Genomic DNA, 26,542 nt, shown 5'->3' with positions numbered 1-26,542 from the left:
GTTTAGAACTACTATACTTTGTTAGCTAACCAAAGAACAGAAAAGTAGTCATCTCAAAAACTGAGTTAATTTTGAAAGTCTTCACTTTCCAGGATGTCTGCAAACTATTTATATTAATGTGTGAGACTCTGATGTAAACATATTTCTCTCTATTATTTATTTTGTTACATATCAAAATGAATGGATTATTTGTCAGGACTGGCACAATGCATAATAGATTACATGTAAACGGTTTTCTAAAATAATCTTAAATTTATGCACTTAATGTGTTACTCCACTTTTTACTGACCCAGATATGAATAGTAATGAAGTCAATACTGCATCATCCAAACTTTTCCTTGCATGCTTTTGCCAAGTTATCTACTAGATTTAGAAAAAAAAGTTTGTATTTTTTCTGTGAATATGTTTTATAAGTTAATTATAGATTTTCTTCTGGTTCATAGTTGTTCATTTTAAACATATCTCAAAGGATTGAAATTGGGAATATTTTCTAAACCAAATTTTACTTAAACAGTAATTCCAGACTTACTGTAGAAATAATTCCTCTATTTTCCTCTGTAGGAGCAAGGTGTGTTACATTTATTCCTGCTCTACTGTTTCACAAGACAGAATGACTCTTTTGGTTCAGTACATTGGAGATGTGTATGATGTTCTGTTTTTAATTTACGGATATAATGTATTGTATTGTACCAATTAGTAATAGTTTAAAAGGGGGTTAGAAAAAATGCATTAATACGACTGCTATTTATTCTAGTTTTGTCCTATATGTTAAACTCAGATATTTTTTGCAAACTAGCAATTTTCACGCAGTTTTAAAATGCCTTTAAAAAAATTGGTCCTTTCAACATTGTATTTATTAAATATACATGAATGTACATAATGTATATTTGTAATATATCCAAAACATTTTGAGCACTCAAAATCTAATATATTAACTTACTCAATTGTGTGTCCTTATATCTTATGCTTAGTAAATTGTAAGAGCTCTTTAAGTGTTGTGTAAATAAATGAATGTTTTGTTCAAAATGCAAAGAAACTGAAGTTTTGCACAAGTGTGTAAAGATAGGCATACATTCAACCATTAACAATTTTTCAGTACTTGTAAGTATCCAACTAAAATACGCAGATATTTTAAAAGCAAAACGCTCTAAGACTTTTGTAGAGAGAAAAAATATTCTTTAGAATGTCTATAAAATGTTTAAATGTGGAAAGCCCCATTGTTTTCCTAAATTTTTTTTTATTGTCATACCTTTGTCTGACATATTCTGGGGCTTATTTAGGAAGAAACACAATTACTTTCAAAAGCTAGATTTATGGACAAAAGGTTTTTCTTCTTTTGTCTGGGCGTGGTGGCTCACGCCTGTAATCCCAGCACTTTCAGAGGCCGAGGTGGACGGATCATGAGGTCAGGAGATCAAGACTATTCTGCCCAACATGGTGAAACCCCGTCTCTACTAAAAATACAAAAATTAGCTGGGCATGATGGCATGCGCCTGTAATCCCAGCTACTCAAGAGGCTGAGGCAGGAGAATCACTTGAACCCGGGAGGCGTAGGTTGCAGTGAGCCGAGATCATGCCATTGCACTCCAGCCTGGCAACAGAGCAAGACTCCATTTCAAAAAAAAAAAAAAAAAATTCTTCTTTTATACAAAAATTTAAAGGTTTTATGAACTTGGGAAGTAAGGATAGCTCACGTTCCATTTGAATGACTGAGGATTTGAATCAAAGTAAAGATATTGATCCAGCAGAATGGATCTTCTATATCCTTAGCAAGGATTTTAAAAGAGAAAAGACCTGTGATGAAGCTTCTATTAAACCACCTTATGAACAATCTTAAAAGCACAAGCTTTGAAAGTATTTAGCGTCATTGGTTTAACAAAATTTATCCATCACCAGATTTTGTAGATAAATAAAAAGAAGCTTTGAGTCAAATGTTTTATCAGGAAAAAAATAAAATAAAAAACAACGTATTTCTTTTGTAATTGAATAAGTATAATAGAAATTTAAGGTTATATAAAATCAACACTTAACCTGTTATGGGTGATGGCCAAAATGCTAAGTAAGAGAAACAACCAAAGACTACTGTACCCTCCTATATTGCATAATGTAGTGAGTGAAGAAATACAGTGGTTTATAACACAAAATAGCAGTCATTTGCATTGCTTATATTACAGTCTTTGGTTGAAAGAAAATTATAATATTGATAATTTTATTTGTTCACAAAATTAGTTCCTATGAGTACTGTCATTTATTCATTTGACAAACACATAGTTTCTAAGACACACAAAGAAGAGTGCTAGCACCCATTTCTATCCATTGTTTCACTAGAATGGTAACATTGTAACATTATAATATTTTACATTGTGACATTCACATTACGGTCCCTCAAGATTAGGTATTAGTCTTAAAAGGTGCTACTCAGTGTTTCGCATATTCCTAGGAATGCATGCTTATCAAAGCAGAGATCATCTTTTGTCTTGTACACTGACTTATCCTCATGTCCTAGAATAACTACTGGACCTCAATTAAGTAATTGTTGAATAAATAAATGAATAATGGTCTTTTGAAATATTTTCCAACTACTGATTAAATTTGTTAGAAAATCAAATTTACTTGTCACAACTATCTTCTAATAATAGTAAACATTAATCAAATACTTAGTAAATAATATGCATTGCTGTAATTGCTCTATATGCATTGGCTCATCAAACTCTTATAAAGCATACCAAAAATTCTCCTCATTGTACAGAATACAAAACATGCTCAAAGGAGTGAAGTTAACACTGATAAATTTGTTTGACCCTTTTTCTCCAATCTTAATCACATTTCAATGAGTTTGTGTTTTCTAGTCTCTTTTAGACTACACTAGCAATTGATGTTTTCATACTATGTTCTGTTAAATTCATCAAAATTAACTCTTTCTCTATCTGGTTAAATTAGCACCCAGCCCAAGACTTTGGCTCTATATGATCTGCATATTGTGTACACTCTCATATATCTCTCTCACATCGTTTTCCTCATTGACAGTTAAAAATATTCATTTAAAATACACCCACTGTCTCATTTACAAAAACAGGTTCTTCTTATTCACAAACTCTTCTCATCCACAAATAATATAAAAAAAACTCCCGATAGCAAATTTGTTCTAACGGAAATTTAGAAATTTTAAAGTGTCTTGCAGATGAAAGACTTGTGAATCTTTGCCTTATCGCAATATTATTGCATAAGAGTTTCCAAACTAAATTTATGTAACACTCATATAAAGATCTCTCAGTACTTAACATTAATACTAAAGAAGACTATGCACTAACTCACTATTGTGAAGCCACTTTTGTTTTACTTCAAAATAGTGGTTCTCATCTGAGTACAATTTCATCCCCTAAGTATATTTGAAAATGTCGGAAGACATTTTTGCTTGTTAGAGAAACGGAGAATAGCAATTAACATCTAATGAGCAGAGGCTAGGAGTGCTGCTAAACATCCCACAGCACATAGGACAGCCCCACACCAGCCCCCCAAAAACAAACAGAATTCTCTTGCCCAAAATGTCAATAATACTTTTCTTTAAAATATTTACATTTACTTTATTATCTATTTTCTATTTATGTATATATTTATTTATTTATTTTTGAGACAGAGCCTCACTCTGTCGTCCGGCTGGAGTGCAGTGGTATGATCTTGGCTCACTCCAAGCTCCTCCTCCCGGGTTCATGCCATTCTCCTGCCTCAGCCTCCCGAGTAGTTGGGATTACAGGTGTCTGCCCCCACGCCCGGTCATTTTTTTTATATTTTTAATAGAGACGGGGTTTCACCGTGTTAGCCAGGATGGTCTCGATCTCCTGACCTCATGATCTGCCCTCCTTGGCCTCCCAAAGTGCTGGGATTACAGGCGTGAGCCACTGTGCCCGGCCTATTTTCTTTATATTTGTCTATCTATTTATCTATCTATCTCTGTCTTCTTTGTTACAAAAGATAGGGAGCTACTAGAGAACCGTGGCGCTGTACGCATTGATATGAATTGCTTATGTTCTCTCACATCATTGCTTACTCCTGAAAGGAAGTAAACGCTTAATACTCTGAGTTTGGCCATTATGATACACTCCTGAAATGAAAAGCTGTAAATCAAACTCAATCCACACCTCAAGTTCTACCACTCAATAGGAGCAGTGGGGTTAAAATACCAAGGGGTTAACAGGACTCTTTCAGTTCCAGCACTATCTGATTCTCGTTTTTTCCTGGGTACAATTGTGTTTTTCTAAGATGTTTAGTTTATTTTTCCCGTTTGTAATTCTGTAGTAAAATTCTCACTTTCCATTTAACTTACATTTCTTAATACTGAAAATTATCCGGTACTTTTCTTCAATGGTGTGTTAAATTTCTTTCGATTTTAGTGAATGCTTTTGTGGCAATCATTATTTATTTGAAAAATATTTATAAATCACTGTGCATACAAGACACAGTACCACTATTATAAAACTGTTATACATCTGCAAAAATAGCAACCCATCAGAATATAGTATTAATAAATTAGATAAATTATATATGGTTCAAAATAATTCAAACTCAATATTGTAGACACCATAGTACTTGGATGATGTAGTATGGGAGTTGCCAGAAGGATAGATTATACATATTTGTCAGAAGCAAAGAAGATTACTTAGAAAAGTGACATTTAAAATAATTCAGAGAAAACACAGCATTTGATCTGGTAGAAATTTTCTAGAGGGAAAGAAAAGAAGGGATTTAAGGCAAAGGAAAAATTAACAAAGTGTTGTATTAAAGAATGTTGGCTATACATGAGGCATCTAGAAATAATGTAAAGCACAGAATGCGTTATCTGAAAAAGAGTACTTGAGAGCAGCATTATAGGGGGTTGGTTGTATTTTAAAAGCCTTGAATGTCAAGCTGTAGAGTTTGGACTTTATGTTAGAAGCAATAAGAAATCTTCCCGGGTTTGTATCAGGTAAAGAACCAATATTTAAGAAGACATGTTTGGCAGTGTGTAAAACTGAGTGTATCTGGGAGAGGCATAGAAGCAATGTGTCTCTATCATAAAGTTGGGCCACAAGGAAGACCTTAAAGGGAAGCAAAAGGTAGCAGTAAAAATACAGATAATAAATGCATCAGCACTTTCGTTCATTTTAATTCTTATTTATTTATTTATTTATTTATTTATTTATTTATTTATTTTTAGATGGTGTTTCATTTTGTCACCCAGGCTGGAGTGCAGTGGTGCCATCTCGGCTCACTGCAGCCTCAAACTCCTGGGCTTAAGGGATCCTTCCACTTCGGCCCCCGATGTAGCTGGGCTACAGGAACACGCCACCACTCATGGCTAATTATTTTGTATTTTTTGTAGAGACGTGGTTTCCTCCATGTTGGCCAGGCTGGTTTCAAACTCCTGAGCTCAAGTGATCCACCTGCCTTGGCCTCCCAAAGTGCTATGATTACAAGCGTGAACCACTGTGCCAGTCCATACAATTTTATAATTGTTGACTCTATGGTACATTATTTTAAGTGCATTTGAAACAGTTCTAACTATGTTTAAGTAATGATATTTCATAATTTGTGTTCTTTCTTTATTAGAGGTCCTCCAAAAAAAGAAACAATTTAATTTTAAAAATAGGTTTAAAAGTTGGCTTACCTTGCAATTATGATATGGAAACATTAAATCATCTTATAAATCTAAGGTACATTATGAAATTTTGGTGACACTATGTTTCTTTTATTATGAGAAATCTTGCTACTTCAGGGACCTAGGTATTACTTCACCACTAACTCATCAATTATCCCCAACTATGATAAAAAGAATAACATAAGAAGAAAATGGATATATATACAAATGATTTAAGAGTGGGAATGTCCACACAGTAACAACTAATCACATGTGGCTATTTAAATTTAAATATAATTCAATTATGATTAAGTAAAATTTAAATAGCATTTCCTTAGTCACAATACCCACACTTCAGTTGCCGATAACCACAGGGAGCTGATTATTGGCTACCATCTGGAGATAGAGAACATTTCTATTATCACAGAAAGTTATATTGCACAATGCTGGGGTAGAAGGTTTATGCAAGTGATATAAATCATCACTGTTACCTAATCCTTATGTGCTTATAAGATTGCCCAGGTTTTGGATTTTCTTTTGTAAAAATTTAAAAGAAGTACAGAAACAAAAACACCATATTGTAGTTCTGTTTGCTACTGTGTTTGTTTGTTTGTTTGTTTTTTTGCTTTCATGATATCAATTGAGAACTCAGAATTTTTCATTTTCTGCCTATAATGGCAAGAGAAGGAAATTAATAAAGACAACCCAAAATTGTTAGAAAAATTGGAAGAGAAATGCAAAGAGAAAATAGTGAAGCTCAAGCCTCTTAAAATGACAGTAAAACAAGTTTTCACTTTTGATACTCTAGATAAATTGTATCAAGCTCAAAAATGGATGAGTTGGAACAGTTTCTAATACAAAGAAGGACTTCACCACACAATATTTTGCAACCATATGATTTTGCTGAAAGGAAAATATGACAATGTTCTTTTACCTTTTATGATCTTTGAACATAAGAATTTACTTTACACAGTCCATAAATGGAAACATGTTGAAAGCATTTGGTGATGAGGAAATTTTAAGAATATATTTTAGTTTCGGCCGGGCGCGGTGGCTCATGCTTGTAATCCCAGCACTTTGGGAGGCCGAGGCAGGTGGATCATGAGGTCAGGAGATCAAGACCATCCTCGCTAACATGGTGAAACCCTGTCTCTACTAAAAAAATACAAAAAATTAGCTGGGTGTGGTGGCAGGCGCCTATAGTCCCAGCTACTCAGGAGGCTGAGGCAGGAGAATTGCTTGAACCCGGGAGGCGGAGGTTGCAGTGAGCCGAGATAGTGCCACTGCACTGCAGCCTGGGTGACAGAGCGAGACTCTGTCTCAAAAAAAAAAAAAAAAAAAAAAAATATATATATATATTTTAGTTTTATTTTAATTGCTCTTTATAAATCTAAAAATGAAAATGTTTTGCAATTATGGAATAAAGATATTGTATTCTTCTGGGTAAAACTATGAGCCATCAAAATGTTTTTAAAGTATTGCATTCTAACAATGCTGGTGAAAGAAGAACCAAAAAGCAATGACAAGATAGGACACAGTAGAGATGTATTTTGAAGCTGGACTCATTATTTACAAGATGGGTATATTTCAGGATCATGCATGCCAATTATTGTGCAATTTGTGTATATATACCATTAAAGCCAGAGAAATAGATAATAAAAAGTCAGGTTTTTCTGTTTAAATTTTGTATTGAAAGTTCTAATAAAATTTGTTGTTCACTCTCCTTTTATTATTACATCAATACATCATTAAAAAAAAGACTTAGAGTATAAAACAAAAAAAGTGTGGCCCAGATAGTAAACATGACTATTTTGTTTCCTGATACATTGAGGATTAATAAAGTTTAATATACTGATTAATCACATTTTAATTATAAATGTGATAAAAATTACAACAATTTATAATTACAAATTGACCAACATAACATAATTACAATATAGAAGGAGAAGAAAGGAAAGAAGGGGAAGAAGGAGAAGGAAAGAGAAAGAAGGGGAAAGAGGAAGAAAGGAGAAAGAATAGGAAAGAAAAGCAAAAGAAGGAGGAGAAGAAGAAGAAGGAGGAGAAGGAAGAGGAAGAAGAAGATGATGATGAATCTGCAGCAGCAGCAGAATCATCTGAGGACTGACACTACCCAACTTCAAGACACAGTATCAAACTACAGTACTCAAAACAGTAAGGTATTGGTGAAAAAGGAGACGTACAGGTCAATGGAAAAAAAATGGGATCTCAGAAAGAGATTCACGCAAATATAATCAGCTATATAAAGGAGCAAATACAATTCAACGGAGAGAGGATTGTCTTTTTAACAAGTGGTACTGGAAAAATTGGACATTCACATACAAAAACGTGAATCTAAACATAGATCTTACAAAATTAATTCAAATGAATCATTGATCTAAGTGTAAAACACAAAACTATAAAACTTCTACAGAATAACATAGGAGAAAATCTAAGTGGCCTTGGATTAGATGATGACATTTTAGATACAACATTAAAAGCACAATACATTAAAAAGGTAATTTGGACTTCACTAAAGCTAAACATGTTTACTCTGCAAAAGACACCATTAAATGAATGAATAGATAAGCCACATACTATTAAAATGTATACAAAGTGTACCTAATAAAGGACTCATATCCAAAATATACAAAGAACTTTAAAAATGCATCTGTAAGTAAACAGATAACTAAATTTAAAAATTAGCAAAAGATCTAAACTTTTCCAAGGTAGATATCTCAAACTTTTTTCTAATCTAGACATCTCACCAAAAAAGGAATACAGAAATAAAATAAACAGATACAAAATTAATATCATATATCATTAGGAATCGCAAATTAAAATTACGAGATGCTACTACATATCTATTAGAATGACTAAAATTCAAAATACTGACTCATCAAACACTGGTGAGAATGGAGCAACAGAACTCTCATTTATTGCTGATGGTAATGCAAAATGGTTCAGCCACTTTGAAAGTGAGTTTTTACTTTCAAGAGCTAAACATGGTCTTGCCATACAATCGTACAATCAAGCTCTTTGGTATTTATCCATATGAGCTGAATACTTATGTCTGCACAAAAACCTATGCATGATGTTTCTAGCAGTTGTGTTCATAATTGCCAGAACTTGAAAGAAACCAAGACATTGTTCAATAGGTGAATGGATAAACAAATTCTAGTACAACCATACAATTGAATGTTATTCGGCAATAAAAGAAATGAGTTATGAAGCTATGAAAACATGAGCTGGAACCTTAGATTCATATTGCTAAGTGAAAGATGCCAGTCCGAAGAGATTACATCCTGCAAAATTCCCATTATATGACATTCTAGAAAACACAAAACTATAGTCAATAATAGGATCACTGGTTACCAGGTCTTGTGGGAGAAGTAAAGTGAGATAAAGAGGTGGAGCACAGGAGATTTTTTTGGGCTGTAGAACTAAATTGGATGATGTAACAGTAGACACATGACATTATACACATGTCAAAACCCATAGAACTACACAATGCAGAGTGAACCCTAATGTAAAGGATGTACTTTACTTAACAATAATCTATCAATATTAGTTCTTCAGTTGTGACAAAGATAACACAATAATGCAAGATATTAATAATAGGGGAAACTATAAGGGGAGTGAGGAGAGGGTGTATATGGGAACCCTCTGTACTTTCTGCTCAACTAATCAGTAAACCCAAAACTGCTCTTAAAAATAAAGTATATTATTTAAAAAAACACCAGACTATTAGACCAGATGGTAAATAGCAATAACAATCTTTCCTAATATATCAAGAGCCAATCCAGTAAAGTCTAATACATTGATTTATTACAGTCATTTTCTAACTATACATTTTTCTCATGGAAATTGTGTGTATGTCTGTGTGTGTATGTGTGTGTGTGTGTGTGTGTGTGTTTATAATTTATTCAGAAAGTAGAAATACAAAAATTTCAAAATATTGGGCATTAAATATCTACTCATTTTTAATACAAAAATACCTGTAGCTATCTTTTAAAAATAGACATAAAGTAGAATAAGTTATCAAATTGAAAGTTAAAAATATTAGGTATTAACAAGATGTATATGATATTTTTACTTGTCACGGTCATTTATGTCTCATTTTTATCCAGTTTTTATTCTCTATTAGACTGACTTAAAAATAATTGAAAAAATTCACTAACATCTGTACTATACATACATTCCATAATTTTGATGTTATGTTTTACTGCCTCTTTATGAAATTGAGGTGTGTTTTCAAAATAATTTTAAAACTTCCAAAAAGTTTTATAAATGCGTACTTGATGATAAGCTTAATTAGGAAATTTGAGAGTATGTTATATTAATTTCATATATACATTTATTATCTTTTAATTTGGAATTCCCATTTACAAATATATATATCCTCTTCAATGAGTTTTAATAACACACACACAAATTGTTACATACTATTAATAATCTAAAGATGGCACAATAACAACATTTTGAATCCTTGCCTGTAGATGGCTTAAAATACCTGATGATTCAATTACTTTTAATATTTAACATAAATATTCTTATCTTTTATAAAAGAAAACAATATTTGTCTCATGAGCAAAATGTGCCATTAATATATACTGCTGGTAATATACATAAATGTAACTTCTCTGAAAAAAATTAAAAATTTTTTGGAATCTCAAATAGTGGTCACACTCTAGGCTATCTTTATTGACATAATGAAATGCATCTCTTACTAAACAGCATAGATCACCTTATGATTCTAGCATATATACCATTTCAGTAGCTTTTTGAAATATCTTAGGCTAAATTAAAATTCTTCTAAGGCATTCCCAGGCATAAATATGGCATTTTGTTTGTCAAAAGAACTGTTTAGTTCTAAAAAAATGTAACCCAAATATAATTTTCATTTCACCTTTCCTATTTCCTTTTATATTCTGTGCCCTTGTACTATATATAATTTGTGGTAGACAAGATAATTAGATAATTAGCATTTCATAAATGAGATGCCAGATGAGTGAGATATTTTATTTTGAATGCTCCTTGGAATATTCGTCTTCCTATCTGATAAGCTGATATATCCTGAAACGATTAATATATAATATGTAGAAAGGTAGTGAAAGCAAAGAGAATATAACTAACATAGGGCAATTTAAAATAAACTGACCTGGGCTAGAGAAACGTATGGGTTTGTGTAGCGTAGACTGCATAGATAAGAACTTTATTACTTTTTACAAGTGAAAAAGGACAACAGCCAAGAATACATGAAATAAAGAATCTCTGCCCACATCTGAGAATAAAAAGAAGATACAAACAACTGAATTACAAAACTTTAAACCTATCTATATTGAATATTGTCTTCTATAATCAGAATTTTATTTTAAATCAATTTCATTGTTTTGCAACTAAACAGAGAACTGATCAAGCATATTAGTTGGTCCAGAAAAGTAACAAACAAGTACAGGGAAGAATTTAGTTTCTCTGGGCACAAAGGAATTATCTTTAAAATGGAGTAAGGCAAGGAAGGAATCTCTTCAGAAATAGTTTGATACATTTTAAAAATGTAAGTTGTTAAGAGAAAAATGGATTGTCTTTATTAGTAATTTGCATGGTAACTAGAATAGAGATATGCTCATCAAGAAGGTAAAGGTCAGGACTGTCAGTTGACCATTTAACCCCTTAAAAAGATATAATTTTAGTGACAATTGGACCCAAACGTTTTTCTGTTATTTTAAATATATATGATATATTTCCTATTTTCATTCATTATTAACCTAATTAATTTCATGTAAACACAATTTTAACACTTCAGCTTATTTTCCTCTCTTCCTTCCTCCTTTCCTTCAGCCATTCATTCCTTCCTTTCCTTGATGATCAGAATTTTTTGGGTGTACATGCAGGGTCTCCTCTACAAGCTATTTTAACTATTTATTGCTTTAAACAATAATAACTTTCATGTGTAAATAGCTACTCATTTTTATAGGCAAAGCCTAGTACTGTTAAAGGAAGTACTAAACAAACATTAATGGTAAGTGTAAGATTTCATGATGAGATGAATTATATAGAAAATGTACTTTACACACATTTTTTAAAATTTGAACTCTCATTTTTCATATTTTCAGTTCTTAGTTACACTATTAAAATGCTTTTTCAGGAAAAACACACAATAGTCTGACATATTTTAGTTTTCTGTCTCTTGCACTTTTCATTTTCATTAAGTTTATTTTTAATACAATTTTTGTCAATGATACATACGGAAAATGAATGTTCAGTCATTTTCTTCTTTTCTGTGTTTTGTGCACTATGAGTGCAGATACATTATTTTTACTGAGATTTAAATAATATCTGACTCATACAATATGTTCTTCTAAAAATTAACTCACAAACAAAAAGTTATTTTACAAAGAAATCTGTGTAAAAATGGGAGGACAAATTTGAGTTTCCATTGATTAATTTTTAAAAGTGGCATTTCCCACTGCTCAGTTGTGAAGTTTGCTCTTCCCTGTTATGTAAAATCTGCAGGTATTTGTGATTCATTGTGAAAGTTCTGCTTTTCATTTTCTTAAGTTTCAGTTTTAAAAGAACTCTCTTTCTGCCTGGCAGAGACACAACAAAAAAAGATAATTTTAGGCCAATATCCTTGATGAACACTGATGCAAAAATCCTCAATAAAATGCTGGCAAACCGAATCCAGCAACACATCAAAAAGCTTATCCACCATGATCAAGTGGGCTTCATCCCTGGGATGCAAGGCTGGTCCACCATATGAAAATCAATAAATGTAATCCAGCATATAAACAGAACCAAAGACAAAAACCACATGATTATCTCAACAGATGCTGAAAAGGCCTTTGACAAAATTCAACAACCTTTCATGTTAAAAACTTTCAATAAATTAGGTATTGATGGGATGTATCTCAAAATAATAAGAGCTATCTATGACAAACCCACAGCCAATATCATACTGAATGGGCAAAAACTGGAAGCATTCCCTTTGAAAACTGGCACAAGACAGGGATGCCCTCTCTCACTACTCCTATTCAACATAGTGTTCGAAGTTCTGGCCAGGCCAATCAGGAAGGAGAAGTGAATAAATGGCATGCAATTAGGAAAAGAGGAAGTCAAATTGTCCCTGTTTGCAGAAGACATGATTGTATATCTAGAAAACCCCATCATCTAAGCCCAAGCTGATAAGAAATTTCAGCAAAGTCTCAGGATACAAAATCAATGTTCAAAAATCACAAGCATTCTTATACACCAATAACAGACAGAGAGCCAAACCATGAGTGAACTCCCATTCACAATTGCTTCAAAGAGAATAAAATACCTAGGAATCCAACTTACAAGGGATGTGAAGGACCTCTTCAAGGAGAACTACAAACCACTGCTCAACTAAATAAAAGAGGACACAAACAAATGGAAGAACACTCCATGCTCATAAACAGGAAGAATCAATATCGTGAAAATGGCCATACTGCCCAAGGTAATTTATAGATTCAATGCCATCCCCATCAAGCTACCAAAGACTTTCTTCACAGAATTGGAAAAAGCTACTTTAAAGTTCATATGGAACCAAAAAAGAGCCTGCATTGCCAAATCAATCCTAAGCCAAAAGAACAAAGCTGGAGGCATCACGCTACCTGACTTCAAACTATACTACAAGGCTACAGTAACCAAAACAGCATGGTACTGGTACCAAAACAGAGATATAGACCAAAGGAACAGAACAGAGCCCTCAGAAATAATGCTGCATATCTACAACTATCTGATCTTTGACAAACCTGACAAAAGAAATGGGGAACGGATTCCCTATTTAATAAATGGTGCCGGGAAAACTGGCTAGCCATATGTAGAAAGCTGAAACTGGATCCCTTCCTTACACCTTATACAAAAATTAATTCAAGATGGATTAAAGACTTAAATGTTAGACCTAAAATCATAAAAACCCTAGAAGAAAACCTAGGCAATACCACCCAGGACACAGGCATGGGCAAGGACTTCATGACTAAAACACCAAAAGCAATGGCAACAAAAGCCAATATTGACAAATGGGATCTAATTAAACTAAAGAGCTTCTGCACAGCAAAAGAAACCACCATCAGAGTGAACAGGCAACCTACAGAATGGAAGAAAATTTTTGCAACCTACTCATCTGACAAATAGCTAATATCCAGAATCTACAATGAACTCAAACAAATTTACAATAAAAAAAACCCCATCAAAAAGTGGGCGAAGGATATGAACAGACACTTCTCAAAAGAAGATATTTATGCAGCCAAAAGACACATGAAAAAATGCTCATCATCACTGGCCATCAGAGAAATGCAAATCAAAACCACAATGAGATACCATCTCACACCAGTTAGAATGCCGATCATTAAAAAGTCAGGAAACAACAGGTGCTGGAGAGGATATGGAGAAATAGAAACACTTTTACACTGTTGGTGGGACTGTAAACTAGTTCAACCATTGTGGAAGTCTGTGTGGTGATTCCTCAGGGATCTAGAACTAGAAATACCATTTGAGCCCGCCATCCCATTACTGGGTATATACCCAAAGGATTATAAATCATGCTGCTATAAAGACACATGCACACGTATGTTTATTGAGGCACTATTTACAATAGCAAAGACTGGGAACCAAGTCAAATGTCCAACAATGATAGACTGGATTAAGAAAATGTGGCACATATACACCATGGAATACTATGCAGCCATTAAAAAGGATGAGTTCATGTCCTTTGTAGGGACATGGATGAAGCTGGAAACCGTCATTCTCAGCAAACTATCTCAAGGACAAAAAACCAAACACTGCATGTTCTCACTCATAGGTGGGAATTGAACAATGAGAACACATGGACACAGGAAAGGGAACATCACACACCGGGGCATGTTGTGGGGTGGGGGGAGGGGGAAGGGATAGTATTAGGAGATATACCTAATGCTAAATGACCAGTTAATGGGTGCAGCACACCAACATGGCACATGTATACATATGTAACTAACCTGCACGTTGTGCACATGTACCCTAAAACTTAAAGTATAATAATAAAAAAAGAGAACTCTCTTTCATCATAGTGGCAGTATTTAAATGTATGATTAATATTTTATCTGCTCTGATATATTTTACAGGCTAGATTCATATAAATTGTATATCACGAGGTTACAGACTTAACACAGTTAAGCCCTGGAAATATAAGTCCTCCTACTATACTTTTTTCATTATGACTGTTGGCATTGTATGTTTATCTTTAATTTCTTATTGCTCACCAAACTTAGGTTTCTACAATATCAGAGGACTTTTATTTCAGATGTAGTCATAGCTGTTTCCATTATTGTAGGAATATAATTTACTCTTTTGACTTACCACTGAAAACAATATCATCTCTGTGGATCCGAAATGCTAAATGTTTCTCCATTTGGGCCAGTCTTTTAGGTTATTCATCACAAGAATATTGTCAAACAATGGAGAAATACTAAAATTATGCTCCAAAAATCCCAGATAAACCCATCTTCTTCGTTTCCAAGGCTGAGCTCTTCTTTCCTCCTTCTCATTCATGGAAAGTTCTATATCATCTAGACTGCACATGTGGATCTAAGTGCAGCCATGATCTACTGTCTCTGGGAACAACTATTGAGATGCTATTATCATTATTCTAAGATGTTTATGAAAACCACACCAATTTGCTCTAATATTGATGCTGACTGTTGCTCAATGTCTCCTTTCCACCCTCTACTCATTTAATCTCCGGAGAATGTTCTGCATGCTTAAAGAAACATTTAGCATTATCATCAGTTAGTTTTAATTAACTTCACATACTTGAATGATGGTACGCTAGATGCTAGGAAAATAATTTAAATAGATCTGGTTTCTGCCTTCTAGCCATTTACATATTAAACCATGATAGAATGAGATGCTATTTTTAATTGGTTAGCCATGAAAAGTGTAACATTTGTAATGTAAAACTTTCTTTAAAAATTAGATAATTCAATTGCCTTCCTCCATGAAGTTTTACTTATTCATGCATATTGAAATATGGTTAATGGCTAAAATGCTCAAGAATTGTATAATACTTCCATTTTTGATTTACAAAGTAGTGAAAATGACCTTGGCAGCTGACATATAGGCTAAAATATTCTCAACAAACAATTTTCCAGAATGTGTAGAGTAATCAAATAAAGGTAGTATGTGACTGTGGCGTGGAATAAGACAAAGACAAGTTCATCTTATGTCCAGGTGTGAAACAAGACAGAGACCAGGACCCTCAATGTCCACAAAATTAGCAAAATTAACAACTGTGTCTTTATAATAGCAAACCTACAATATTTTCATTTTTTAGCTAAAGTTACTCATACACCCATCACTGACATGCTCCTAATCCTGAGAACACACAATCCAGAAGCCTCTTTAGAATACCCGGCACAAGCCCAAATTCTGTAACAAGTCTCTTCTCACTCTTTCTTACCTACATCCAGAGATTCATCTGCTATGTTTTCTCCTTTGCCAGAGCAACTTACATAAATGTAGTTTTGCTTGACTATTGGTAGATTTTGGGTGATCTGTGACTGGAAGTGGTCTTCAATAGTTCTTATGACAGATTTTTATTGTTTTATTTAATTATATGTTAGAATTACTGTTAACTAAGTAGTCAATTATTATTTTAAATTTAGTTTTACTTTGCTTTGTATGTAAATATTAAAGAGTTTAAATTAAAATGCTGTTGATCCCGGTCCTTTAAAAATATTGTTACACAATTTTTTATATTTTGAGAGACCCACTGATGTAAGAAAAAGAAACAGAAAAAGGAAGACAATTGACATTTATTCAGTCTATTAAATGCCATGAACTTGACTTAAGTTCAAGGAATTAATTCTCTAGCTTATCATCACATCCTCACAGGAATGACTCCTCTACTTTATAATCAAAGCTCAACGAGTTTCAGTAATTTTCCCAAAGCCAAAATACAAATAAATGTCAAAATTGAGAGATAATCTCCATTTGGGCTCTGAAGTATGCTTCTTTCTGAATTTGCTTCAAGGAGAATAGGAGTAAATTACTAAAATTAACCTAACATAATTGTAATCATTTAAACATTATAATATTTTCAATAACTACTAAACTAAGAATAATTTTAAAAATAAGCATATTATAGTCAGCTTTATATTTTCCATATAAAAAGTAATCAAAAAATTCTAGTTCACCTGGCAATTCTCCAATCTTTTCTCACAACACTCTGTATTTTTCTCCTAGTCTACTCTACTCCAGTCTCACTGGCACCCTTGCTATTCCTAGAAATAAAAACAACAAACGTGCTACCTCAGGGTCTTTGTACTTGCCCTTCCCTCTGCATTACACCAACACACATACTCGCTTTCCTTAATCTCCATTTCAGTCTCCTTACTGCCCTCCTATGCTTTATTTTCCTTGCAGCCATGTACTTATCAATAGGTACTTAGTACTTATCAATATGTGACATGTGATATGTTGCATTTATTTATTTTTTTCATCCCTACCTAGAATGGATGCTGTAAGAGAAATGAAGTTTGTTGGTGATAGCGGAGGTGATTATTTTGACACTTGGAGACAAACTCAATTTGTTTTGTGTTTTTGTTTGGTCATTGCTGTAACCCCAGTGCCCAAAACAATGCCTATTACATAGTGCCACTAAAAAATTATTGTTGAGTAAATAAATGAAAACAAAATGCAATGAAACATATTGGAACAGTACTTAGAGTTTAGTATTTTAGGATTTAATGTAATTGCATATCACACACAAATTCTAAGCTCAAGCTATAATTTTATCACAAATAGAGAAAACAAAATCTTCATTATCTAGAAAATCAAATATTGCAATTCAGAACATATTATCTCCTATCCTCTATTCTTTTATATTTTATTTCACATATTTCAATTCATTCATTTTCATTTTGATTAGTATATATAATTGTCTACTAAAACCTTGCTAGGTACTAAAACTGCCATAATTACAAGTCTGTCATTTGCTAGTTGTGTGACTCAGCCTCCATAATCTTCAGAATCCTTGTGTGTATCTTGTGACTAATGAGAGTAACTACTCACCAGGCTATTATTCGTAAATGAGTACTCAATGACATAATTCCAGCAAAACATTTAGCACTGCCCCGATCTATTAGATTCATAAAATTAATTTTGTTCTTATTGATTGTGAATAATGATGATGATGAAAACATAATAAATAAGCTCCTATATTTATACATTAGTATATGCCATATAGCAGGTAAAACTAGTCTAATCTTAAAAGCATAGCTGAGAAGCCACAATTGAATAAAATAAAGTTATTTTAATGTAACACTGTTCATCAAGGCCCTCTCAGATTACCGATTCTCAGTGATTTTGCTCAAATTACTACTTTTTCTCCCCCACCCTTACATGCACGCCTACGTTAAGCCACAATTTGAAACACAGGAGTATTAACCTCGTACATCTCCTTCATTTTTCCTCATTGTTAAGAATGAAATTCAGACAAGGAGTGTTTTCCTTTGAACCTGATTAATACTAGTGAGTGTAGTTTTACTTCATTTTGCCGTGGATTTTACTGCACCTTTGCTATAACTTCAGGTAGTTTTGAAATGATTTTAGATGCAGATGAAGAGATTTGCTGCTGAGATAAAGGAGGGGGAAGTAGTGTTTACTTACAGTGTATTTCTAGCACCTGCATGGCTACCTGGGGGGTGGCATTGAGGGATTCGTGATCTACTCTGCAGATGACCGCCACTCCATCATCACTCCGGTCCACTCGGAAGTCCAGTGTGCTGCTGACAGTGAATGTCTTGCGATTTGCATCTTCTTCTTTTAAATATTTTACATCTGAAAATAAAATATGGATTTTAAAATGTGACACCTTTCAAAATAAAACAGATTGCATTTACTCAAGATAATGGAAACACCTTCTCCCTATTTTTATCAACTTTTAAGAAGCAAATATTTGTGATTTTAACATTTAATCTATTTCAATTCAATTAAATAAAAATACAATTACTTAAAAAATAAATTCTTCACGAGGTCAGGAGATCGAGACCATCCTGGCTAACACGGTGAAACCCCGTCTCTACTAAAAGTACAAAAAAAATTAGCCGGATGTGGTGACGGGCACCTGTAGTCCCAGCTACTCGGGAGGCTGAGGCAGGAGAATGGCGTGAACCCAGGAGGCAGAGCTTGCAGAGTGAGCAGAGATGGCGCCACTGCACTCCAGCCTGAGTGACAGAGCAAGACTTCGTCTAAAAAAAAAATTAATAAAGAAAAAATAAACTTTAAAAAATTCTAAGAGCTAGATCCAGAAATATTATAAAAGGGTGGGGCGCAGCAATTTTCTTTCTTTGGTCTCAGGCTTACCTAGCTTATAATCAGGCACAAGACATTCTTATATACTCCATTAAAACAATGTATATCATCTTACAAAAGTAGTCCTTCTTTTCTCTTAGCTATAAGTTTTACTAAAACATAATCTTAATTTTCTGAGCCACAGGCACAGTTGGGAAGGGCAAATTTACAACTATATGGCTATGCCTAAAAGAAAGCACAATGCATTTGAAATACAACTTTAACATGAACAATGTGAGGTGAACATAAATTGCTAAAGAATACTTAGGATGAGAAAGTTGTCATCTTTGGAAAGAAAAGGAGCACAGTCATCTGAATATTTTGAATACTTAAGTATATATTTGCAGTGAAATTTACATTGAGATGAATGCTCTTCACTTGGCTGAGGAATTTATTTCAGCATGAACAAGAGTACTTTCTACAAGATGTGAATTCATTTATCGATATTTAAACTTGCTGTGCATGATTTAAATCCATCGTTAAATGGTGCACTAAGGGATTATTTATTCTTTGTGGAAAAGAGGTTTAGCAATACTTTTGCTTAATTTGTAATTTCTCAAGTCTGAAGTAGCTGATAAGAAGAGGGCAATTTTAAAGGTTTAGAAATCAAACTAATAGGATAAGGTTAAGTTATCATTATAACAAGAACTTAAATGTAGTTGATGGAAAAGCGTATTCAGTTTTCTTGCTTTCTGTCATTTTTTTACATCATTCAGTATCAAATAAACATTGATATTGTCAGTAAATAAGTCCTTTCACATAAAATACATAAAGTATTTGATTTTAACTTATATTAAATAATTTATTTTAAAAACATTTTAAAATGTATTAATGACAAAAATGAATACATTCAGTTTTTCTATCTTTGTGCCTTACACAAAGATTGGGCTTTTAAAATAGTATTGGATTTGATGTAACATTTGATTAATGACATATGCATGTTCACTAACTTTCACTTATTTCAGAAGTATGACTTTATCATATTGATTGATTTTAAAGATAGAAGTAAAATAAACATTAGTAAGAGATTAAATGGATAGATGTGATATGTCTTGTTCTTGAAAATATGTTTATAGTTTCACATATTAGGGGAAAATGACCTAATTAAGATTTTTACCACAAAATGTTTTATGTATGTTAGGCAATTCTGAAGAGTAAGAAAATCTCTAACATTTAGAAAGAAGAACAGAACCATGAAGTCTCAATTCCATCTTTTAACTGAAAGTAAATCACACAGGATACAAAATTATAAGCAGAATTGTTTATAAACATGTGTCCTATGAAATATCTCATCTCATTTTTACTAAAGTCATTTACTAAGATTTTGCACTTGAAAATTAGGTACAATTCCGTTTAAAAATATTAAAGACTCAGTGACCTTTCAGCCAAAATATGTCACAATAATTCAGATGCATTTATGATTCATTGCTTATATTTAAAATATTATAAGGTTCTTTTACTTTTCAGTCTCATAGATTTATACAAATATGTTGCTTCATTTTTACATTTATTTTCTTTTTTTATAACTCTATGCCCAATGTTTACTTGTTCCTAGCTCTAAGCAGTGTCAGAGCAAGAAAATATTGATCTCTTGACAAACAATTTTTATAATTATGCTACACAATATATGAGAAATTACTCCAAAGTATTACTGCTGGTTGTTTACTTTTTATAACAGCTGCACTTTAAGAACTCACACATCTGCTTCTTTTAGCTGTTTCCCTTACAAAAGTAGCATTTAATGTAATATTAATTGGACACATAAAATTTGATGGCAATTGTATAAATCATAAAATTTTAATGAACTCATTTAAGTAAAATAAACAAAAGTGTAATTCGCTGATTTTAATATCGGCTTATGTGATAGATTATAGGGTTACCAGAAGCCTTAAGATGAACAGAAAAAACATTGAGAAGAGCCAATCATAATATCTTTTCTCGTATTTTAGGCTGACCTTCTTCCCCAAAGAAATGAATAGAGAAGACACTTAAAATGTATCTCTACTTTCCCTTTCTGTATTTTTAAAATAATGATGCATTGCACAGTTATAGAGCCAACAGAAATTTTCTTTACATTGTATAGTTTATTTGCTGATACTACGTGTATCCTTCTTTCATGTTCTATCCACTTTCCTTTCTTTTGCATGTCAGTTATATTACATGGTGATCAAGAATAGCCTTCTCAAAATGCAATGCACATATGATCTTGTTAAAATGCAGATTCACATTCAGTAGGTTAGAGTCTGGAGTCTGAGAGTCTGCTGCTGGCCCACAGACCATATTTTGAGGAGCGAGAGTACAGTGCAAACATTTGACACTGGAGACATAACTAAAGATGGAGTGGGAATAGTGGGACTTACTCTTCCCATCTTTTTCTCTTTTTCTCTCTCTTGTTATTTTTTAATTGTTTCTTTTCAAAAACTTCCATTGGACATTATATACATATATATATCTTCACTTTACATTTTTCAAAATATGCACGTCTTATATACTACATAATATGTTAATGAAATGACTAGAAAACCTTGAGAACAAACAAGAAACAAAGGAAATTTCAGAATTTCTTTCTTTCATAATCCACATAACCACTCCTCCTACTCTCTCTAGTAGACCTTCTGGACATTTCAGTAGTCAAAACGTGGTCACTTTTGGTGGTGAGTCGTGTGAGAAACTGACTAGGAGAGAATATATTCGGGTTTTCTGGAGTTAAGGAAATGCTCTACATCAAAAGCGGTGTGAGGTCATCTGCTTTGCAATTTGTGTAAAAATTTTACAGTTAAGATTAGCTTATTTCAATGTATGTAAATTTTCCCTCAAAAATCACAACTGTAGGCCGGGCGTGGTGGCTCACGCCTGTAATCCCAGCACTTTGGGAGGCCGAGGTGGGAGGATCACGAGGTCAGGAGATCGAGACCATCCTGGCTAACATGCTGAAACCCCGTCTCTACTAAAAATACAAAAAATTAGCTGGGCCTGGTGATGGGCGCCTGTAGTCCCAGCTACTCGGGAGGCTGAGGCAGAAGAATCACTTGAGCCCGGGAAGTGGAGGTTGCAGTGAGCAGAGATCACGCCCCTGCACTCCAGCCTGGGTGACAGAGTGAGATTCCATCTCAAAAAAAAAAAAAATAATAACCGTAAGTTATTATAATAATTACAATTGAGTGGAGAGTAATTAGAGGGATAGATGAAACAAAAATGGCTGAATGTCGATACACTTAAAACTGGGTGATGGCATGCAGTTTCTCATTCTATTATTGTGCTTACTTTGCATATGTCAGAAATTTTCTATAATCAAATTTTTAAATATACGTAAAGAAAAATTCCTCAAGTATAATTCTAAACAAAAATTAGTTGCCTAAATATTTCTTGGTAAAGTCTCAAGATAAAGGACTTTCTATTAGTTTTTATATTATTTATCTTTATAAAATTTGGATTGTAGAATAGCAATCTCCTTATATTCAGGAGATTAGATCTTTTGTCTTAGCAAGAACTAAGGTGAAAAAAGAAATAGCAAATGTAAGTTTGAGTACTGGAGCACCCAAAATAAGTAAGTTTAAATGCGTCAAGTTAGGTTAACTGGAAAAAAAAAAAAGAAAGAAGAAAAAAAAAGCCAAGATATCTGGATTTTCTTGCATCCAATTTTTTTCACAAAATATCATATTTCCGGAGATACTTTCATATCCATCTTTCCTAGGTTTATAATATTAACTCATCAGGCTCTATATCTAGTTTCTGGCCACTTTTAGAATGAAGTTTTGGAAAAAGAAAATCCTCTTAAGTGAAGTTCCTAGAGAAGTTGCCTTGTCTCCACAGTGGTGCTAATATGCCTTGAGCAGTATAATCTCAACTATTTTGGTTTATTTGCTTCCTCCACTTTTGCGATTTTGGTGCTATTTAGACAGACTGGAAAAGAAGATACCTTCTTTTTTTTTTTTTTTGAGACAGAGTCTCATTCTGTCACCCGGGCTGGAGTACAGTGGCGCAATCTTGGCTCACTGCAACCTCCGCATCTTAGGTTCAAGTGATTCTCCTGCCTCAGCCTCCTGAGTAGCTGGGATTACAGGTGTATGCCGCAACACTCAGCTAATTTTTGCATTTTTTGCAGAGACGGAGTTTCGCCACTTTGGTCAGGCTGGTCTCGAACTCCTGACCTCAGGTGATCTGCCTGCCACAGCCTCCCAAAGTGCTAGGATTATAGGTGTGAGCCACCGTGTCCGGCCAATACCTTCACTTTTATAATGAAATACTTTCCCTAGATCCTGAAATAGACCTCTTTATCAGCCATCTGCCTAGAGTAGGCCAGCTCTTTTTAATCCATTCCAAGTTCAATAGACCACACTGGGAACAAGGCAGGACTTAGAAACTGAAACTTCCATATTTTCTCATCACTTGAAGATATCTCTTAGGAATCATGTAGGCTATTAAGTGACATTTCCTATATGGGCCTTGAATTCTCTGACCATGAGGAAAACAGCATGGTCTTAGTGTGTCCCAAACAGTGATGCTTATATGGAACTTGAACTTTACTATTATTTTCAGAGGTAAGATTTGTAAAAGTGATTTTTGATGGATAACATGATAGTTTCAGGGGGAGAAATCAAGGAATTTAGTCTGAATCCACATAATTGTTGTCAGTGGTCCTTTAATGATTTTGTGCCATAACCAGTGAGCTAGATTCATGACCTCATCTCATAGAGAACAGAAAATGTACGCATTACATGAGAGTTGGCTTTATTGTCAAAAATTAGGAGTGAACGAACTCAGTGGAGAACTGGACATGCTGTAATTACTGCTTCACAGTTCTGTAAATCAAAATTCCTAAAACTAAATACATCATTTTTAGAACACAGCCAACTTCCCCATTCTTTCTTTCTTAACTGACCTAAAGTAACTATGTCTGGCTAATTCATTCAGTAACTTGGATGCATACTTTAAAGGCAATTTGTCTTAGAGGAAATGTCAATACTTTTTTGTGTGTGTCTTAAGGTTAAATGCTCAAAGATATTTTACAAAACACTTTTCTTTAATGTTCAAGCAAAGCTTTTCATTTTGTATTTGTTTTAAACTGTCTCTAGACCAAACATAGTGGCTATATTTTACATTGCATAACTTTAAAGTCTGGTAACCACATTCATTTGCGCACTGAAAAAGAATTCAAACAAATTCTTGAGGCAAATCTCATTCTTGCCTATGAGCACCCTTTCATACAATTCCTGTCTGAAATAGGGTAGGTTTTTAAAAGTCCTTATAATATTCAACGTTTTTAAGGAAGTACCAGTCATAATCCTGTTTCTTAACTGACTCTACAGGTATGACCCCACCATTCGTTGGCAACATGGATAACTATCCCACTTAGCAAGGAATAGTACTGAAATTCAGCTCTTCTTAATAGATCTGAAAAGGTCAGATGAGAAAAATAATGTTTATGGAGGATTATTAAGAGGAGATACTTCATTTATCTAAATATTAAAGTCTCTTTTTCAGTTTACCCAGACAAGTAAAATGTCAATGTTTTTCATAAAATGCATCTTAAATGTTATTTCGCAGATCTACATTGAGAGGTGCTACAAGAACCAGGTACATATATTACCTGACTCGAAGCCTCAGGGTGGGCTCTATATTTGTCTACATTAGAATGTCCTTTCTCCTCAAATATATTTAAAATGCTGTTTTATTGCATGCCCAAAATATAATAACATATGGCAGAAAATTATTTTAAGTCTATTCAGTAGAATAAACTTTAAGGAAATAAAAATATCTACGCATTTGAGCAACTTCTGTAGCAGCAGGCAAGTGTGACTTCTTTGAAACATTTATGATGATGCAATTATCTGGTAATCAAACTATTTGTTTCATGGAGTCCTGCAGCACTCAGCACATGTCAGCAAAAGCAACCTGCTCCTCATCTACCTATAGTGAAAATGAATAAATGGATCACTTGCATCAGTAAAACATTGTGATGAAATGATAAGTTTCTGAATATATTACAATATTTCTATGTACCATGTACTACCAGAGTTTTTACAATAATTTTTCAACAGGTTACCTTGTATTCTGAGAATCACATCATTTAAAAATTAAAATTACCCATTGGGACATTCACAAGGTTCAATATAAATTATGTATTCATAAAATAAAGATTAGATTAAATTTTTAACTTTGTTATTTCCTTTTTTACTAATTATTTTTCTTTTTCTGTTCATTCTTTCTCTCCCTTCTGCTCTCTTTTCTTTCTTTCGTCTGCAGAAATTCCTAATTTTTATATTTCTCTATAGTTTTTAGATGCTGGGTACAGCATCTAGGACAGTATCTGAAACATCATAGATGCTTAATAAGTATGTTTTTAATTAATTAAAATAAAGGTTGCAATCAGCCAGGTAAAGCTTCTTTTCCTTCTAGTAAGTAGATTCGTTCCATGTCAATATATATAATTCGGGGACAGTTGTCAGTCTTTAATTGATTTTCTTTGTAGTTTATCTCTTTTTAAATCCTCTCATCAGTTTCTGTATTGGAAGAATACAAAATCTAGAGGGATATGACAAAATATTTGGAATTAGACAGACTAACTTTTTTCTTTTACGCAGATCTATATTTACCCTTTGTTTTTCAGTTCTATCTTTGCTATTTTCCACAGCCATTGTAATTCTCACTGCAGATCAACTAGATTAGAGTCCCATTTATCAGAACTTCCTAGAGTTGGGAGTTCAGGCATTCACCATAGACAAAAGGGGGAAGAAAGGAGATTGGCAATACCACTAAAGAGAAAAAAACTAAATGAAAAATTACCAAGTTAAAAATATACCTAGCTGTTAAATCTTTTCAATTCATATACATTTTTCCATATAAATTTTATTAAAAAAAGGGGGAATAACATTACTAAACATTATCTATACTTACAAGGAAAAAGAAAATTATAAAATAGTTTCATCTCCTATAGAGGCAAAAAATAAAGACATTTTTTGAATATAAAATAGAAAAATGCAGATTTTATCTATGAAAAATTAGCAGGAAGTGAGAGACAAAAGGATACATAAACATAAAGCGAGGAATATATTTTTAAGAAGATAAATTAGAATAATTTACGAGTCAATATCGTGAAAACGTATGAGTATGAAAAAGAAATTGGGGGCAACTCCTGAACATCATGCTAAATAAGTAGCTCTGCAGACTTTCTCTCCAGCTAAACAACCATAACTAGTGAAAACTATTTTAAAACACACATACATATTTAAGGTCTTTGAAAATTGTGCCAAGGGTCTATAGCAAATGAACAAATAATTATTTTTAAAAACTAGCAAATCTTAGTAAGAACAGATAGAGTCTATGGTATTTGAACCATGACTTTCTCCCTAATTCAACCTCATCCCCAACTCAGCATGAGGAAAACTGGATAGATGTACCCAAGGTGGAGATCCATGTTTCCTCAACGAAGGACTACGGTCCTTTCCAGAAGAGGCAGGCTGCCAGCATTTCTTATTTCAGTCGTTATTACTCTTGGTTGCAGAGTCAAAATTCCAGGTGGTGTGGCTGAAAGGTTGTGACTCTCTTCTTTCAACCAGTCCCTGCTCGTATGCCAAG

At 33.3% G+C, this 26,542-nt stretch overlaps 1 protein-coding gene across 6 annotated transcripts in view; it reads right to left on the bottom strand.

Annotated features, from left to right (window-relative positions):
* CADM2 (cell adhesion molecule 2) overlaps positions 1-26,542 on the bottom strand; it is a 1,108,555-nt gene that overhangs the window by 140,228 nt on the left and 941,785 nt on the right. For all 6 annotated transcript variants that reach the window (XM_019024501.4, XM_019024502.4, XM_019024500.4 and 3 more), the window contains one exon: positions 18,281-18,451. In XM_019024501.4, coding sequence (XP_018880046.1) covers positions 18,281-18,451 — 171 coding nt within the window. The remainder of the gene's footprint in view (positions 1-18,280; positions 18,452-26,542) is intronic.

Source organism: Gorilla gorilla, chromosome 2 (genome assembly GCF_029281585.2).
Source record: "Gorilla gorilla gorilla isolate KB3781 chromosome 2, NHGRI_mGorGor1-v2.1_pri, whole genome shotgun sequence".
Lineage (NCBI taxonomy): Eukaryota > Metazoa > Chordata > Mammalia > Primates > Hominidae > Gorilla > Gorilla gorilla.
Note: the sequence above shows the minus strand (reverse complement) of the source record. Positions and strands in the feature narration are given on the sequence as shown.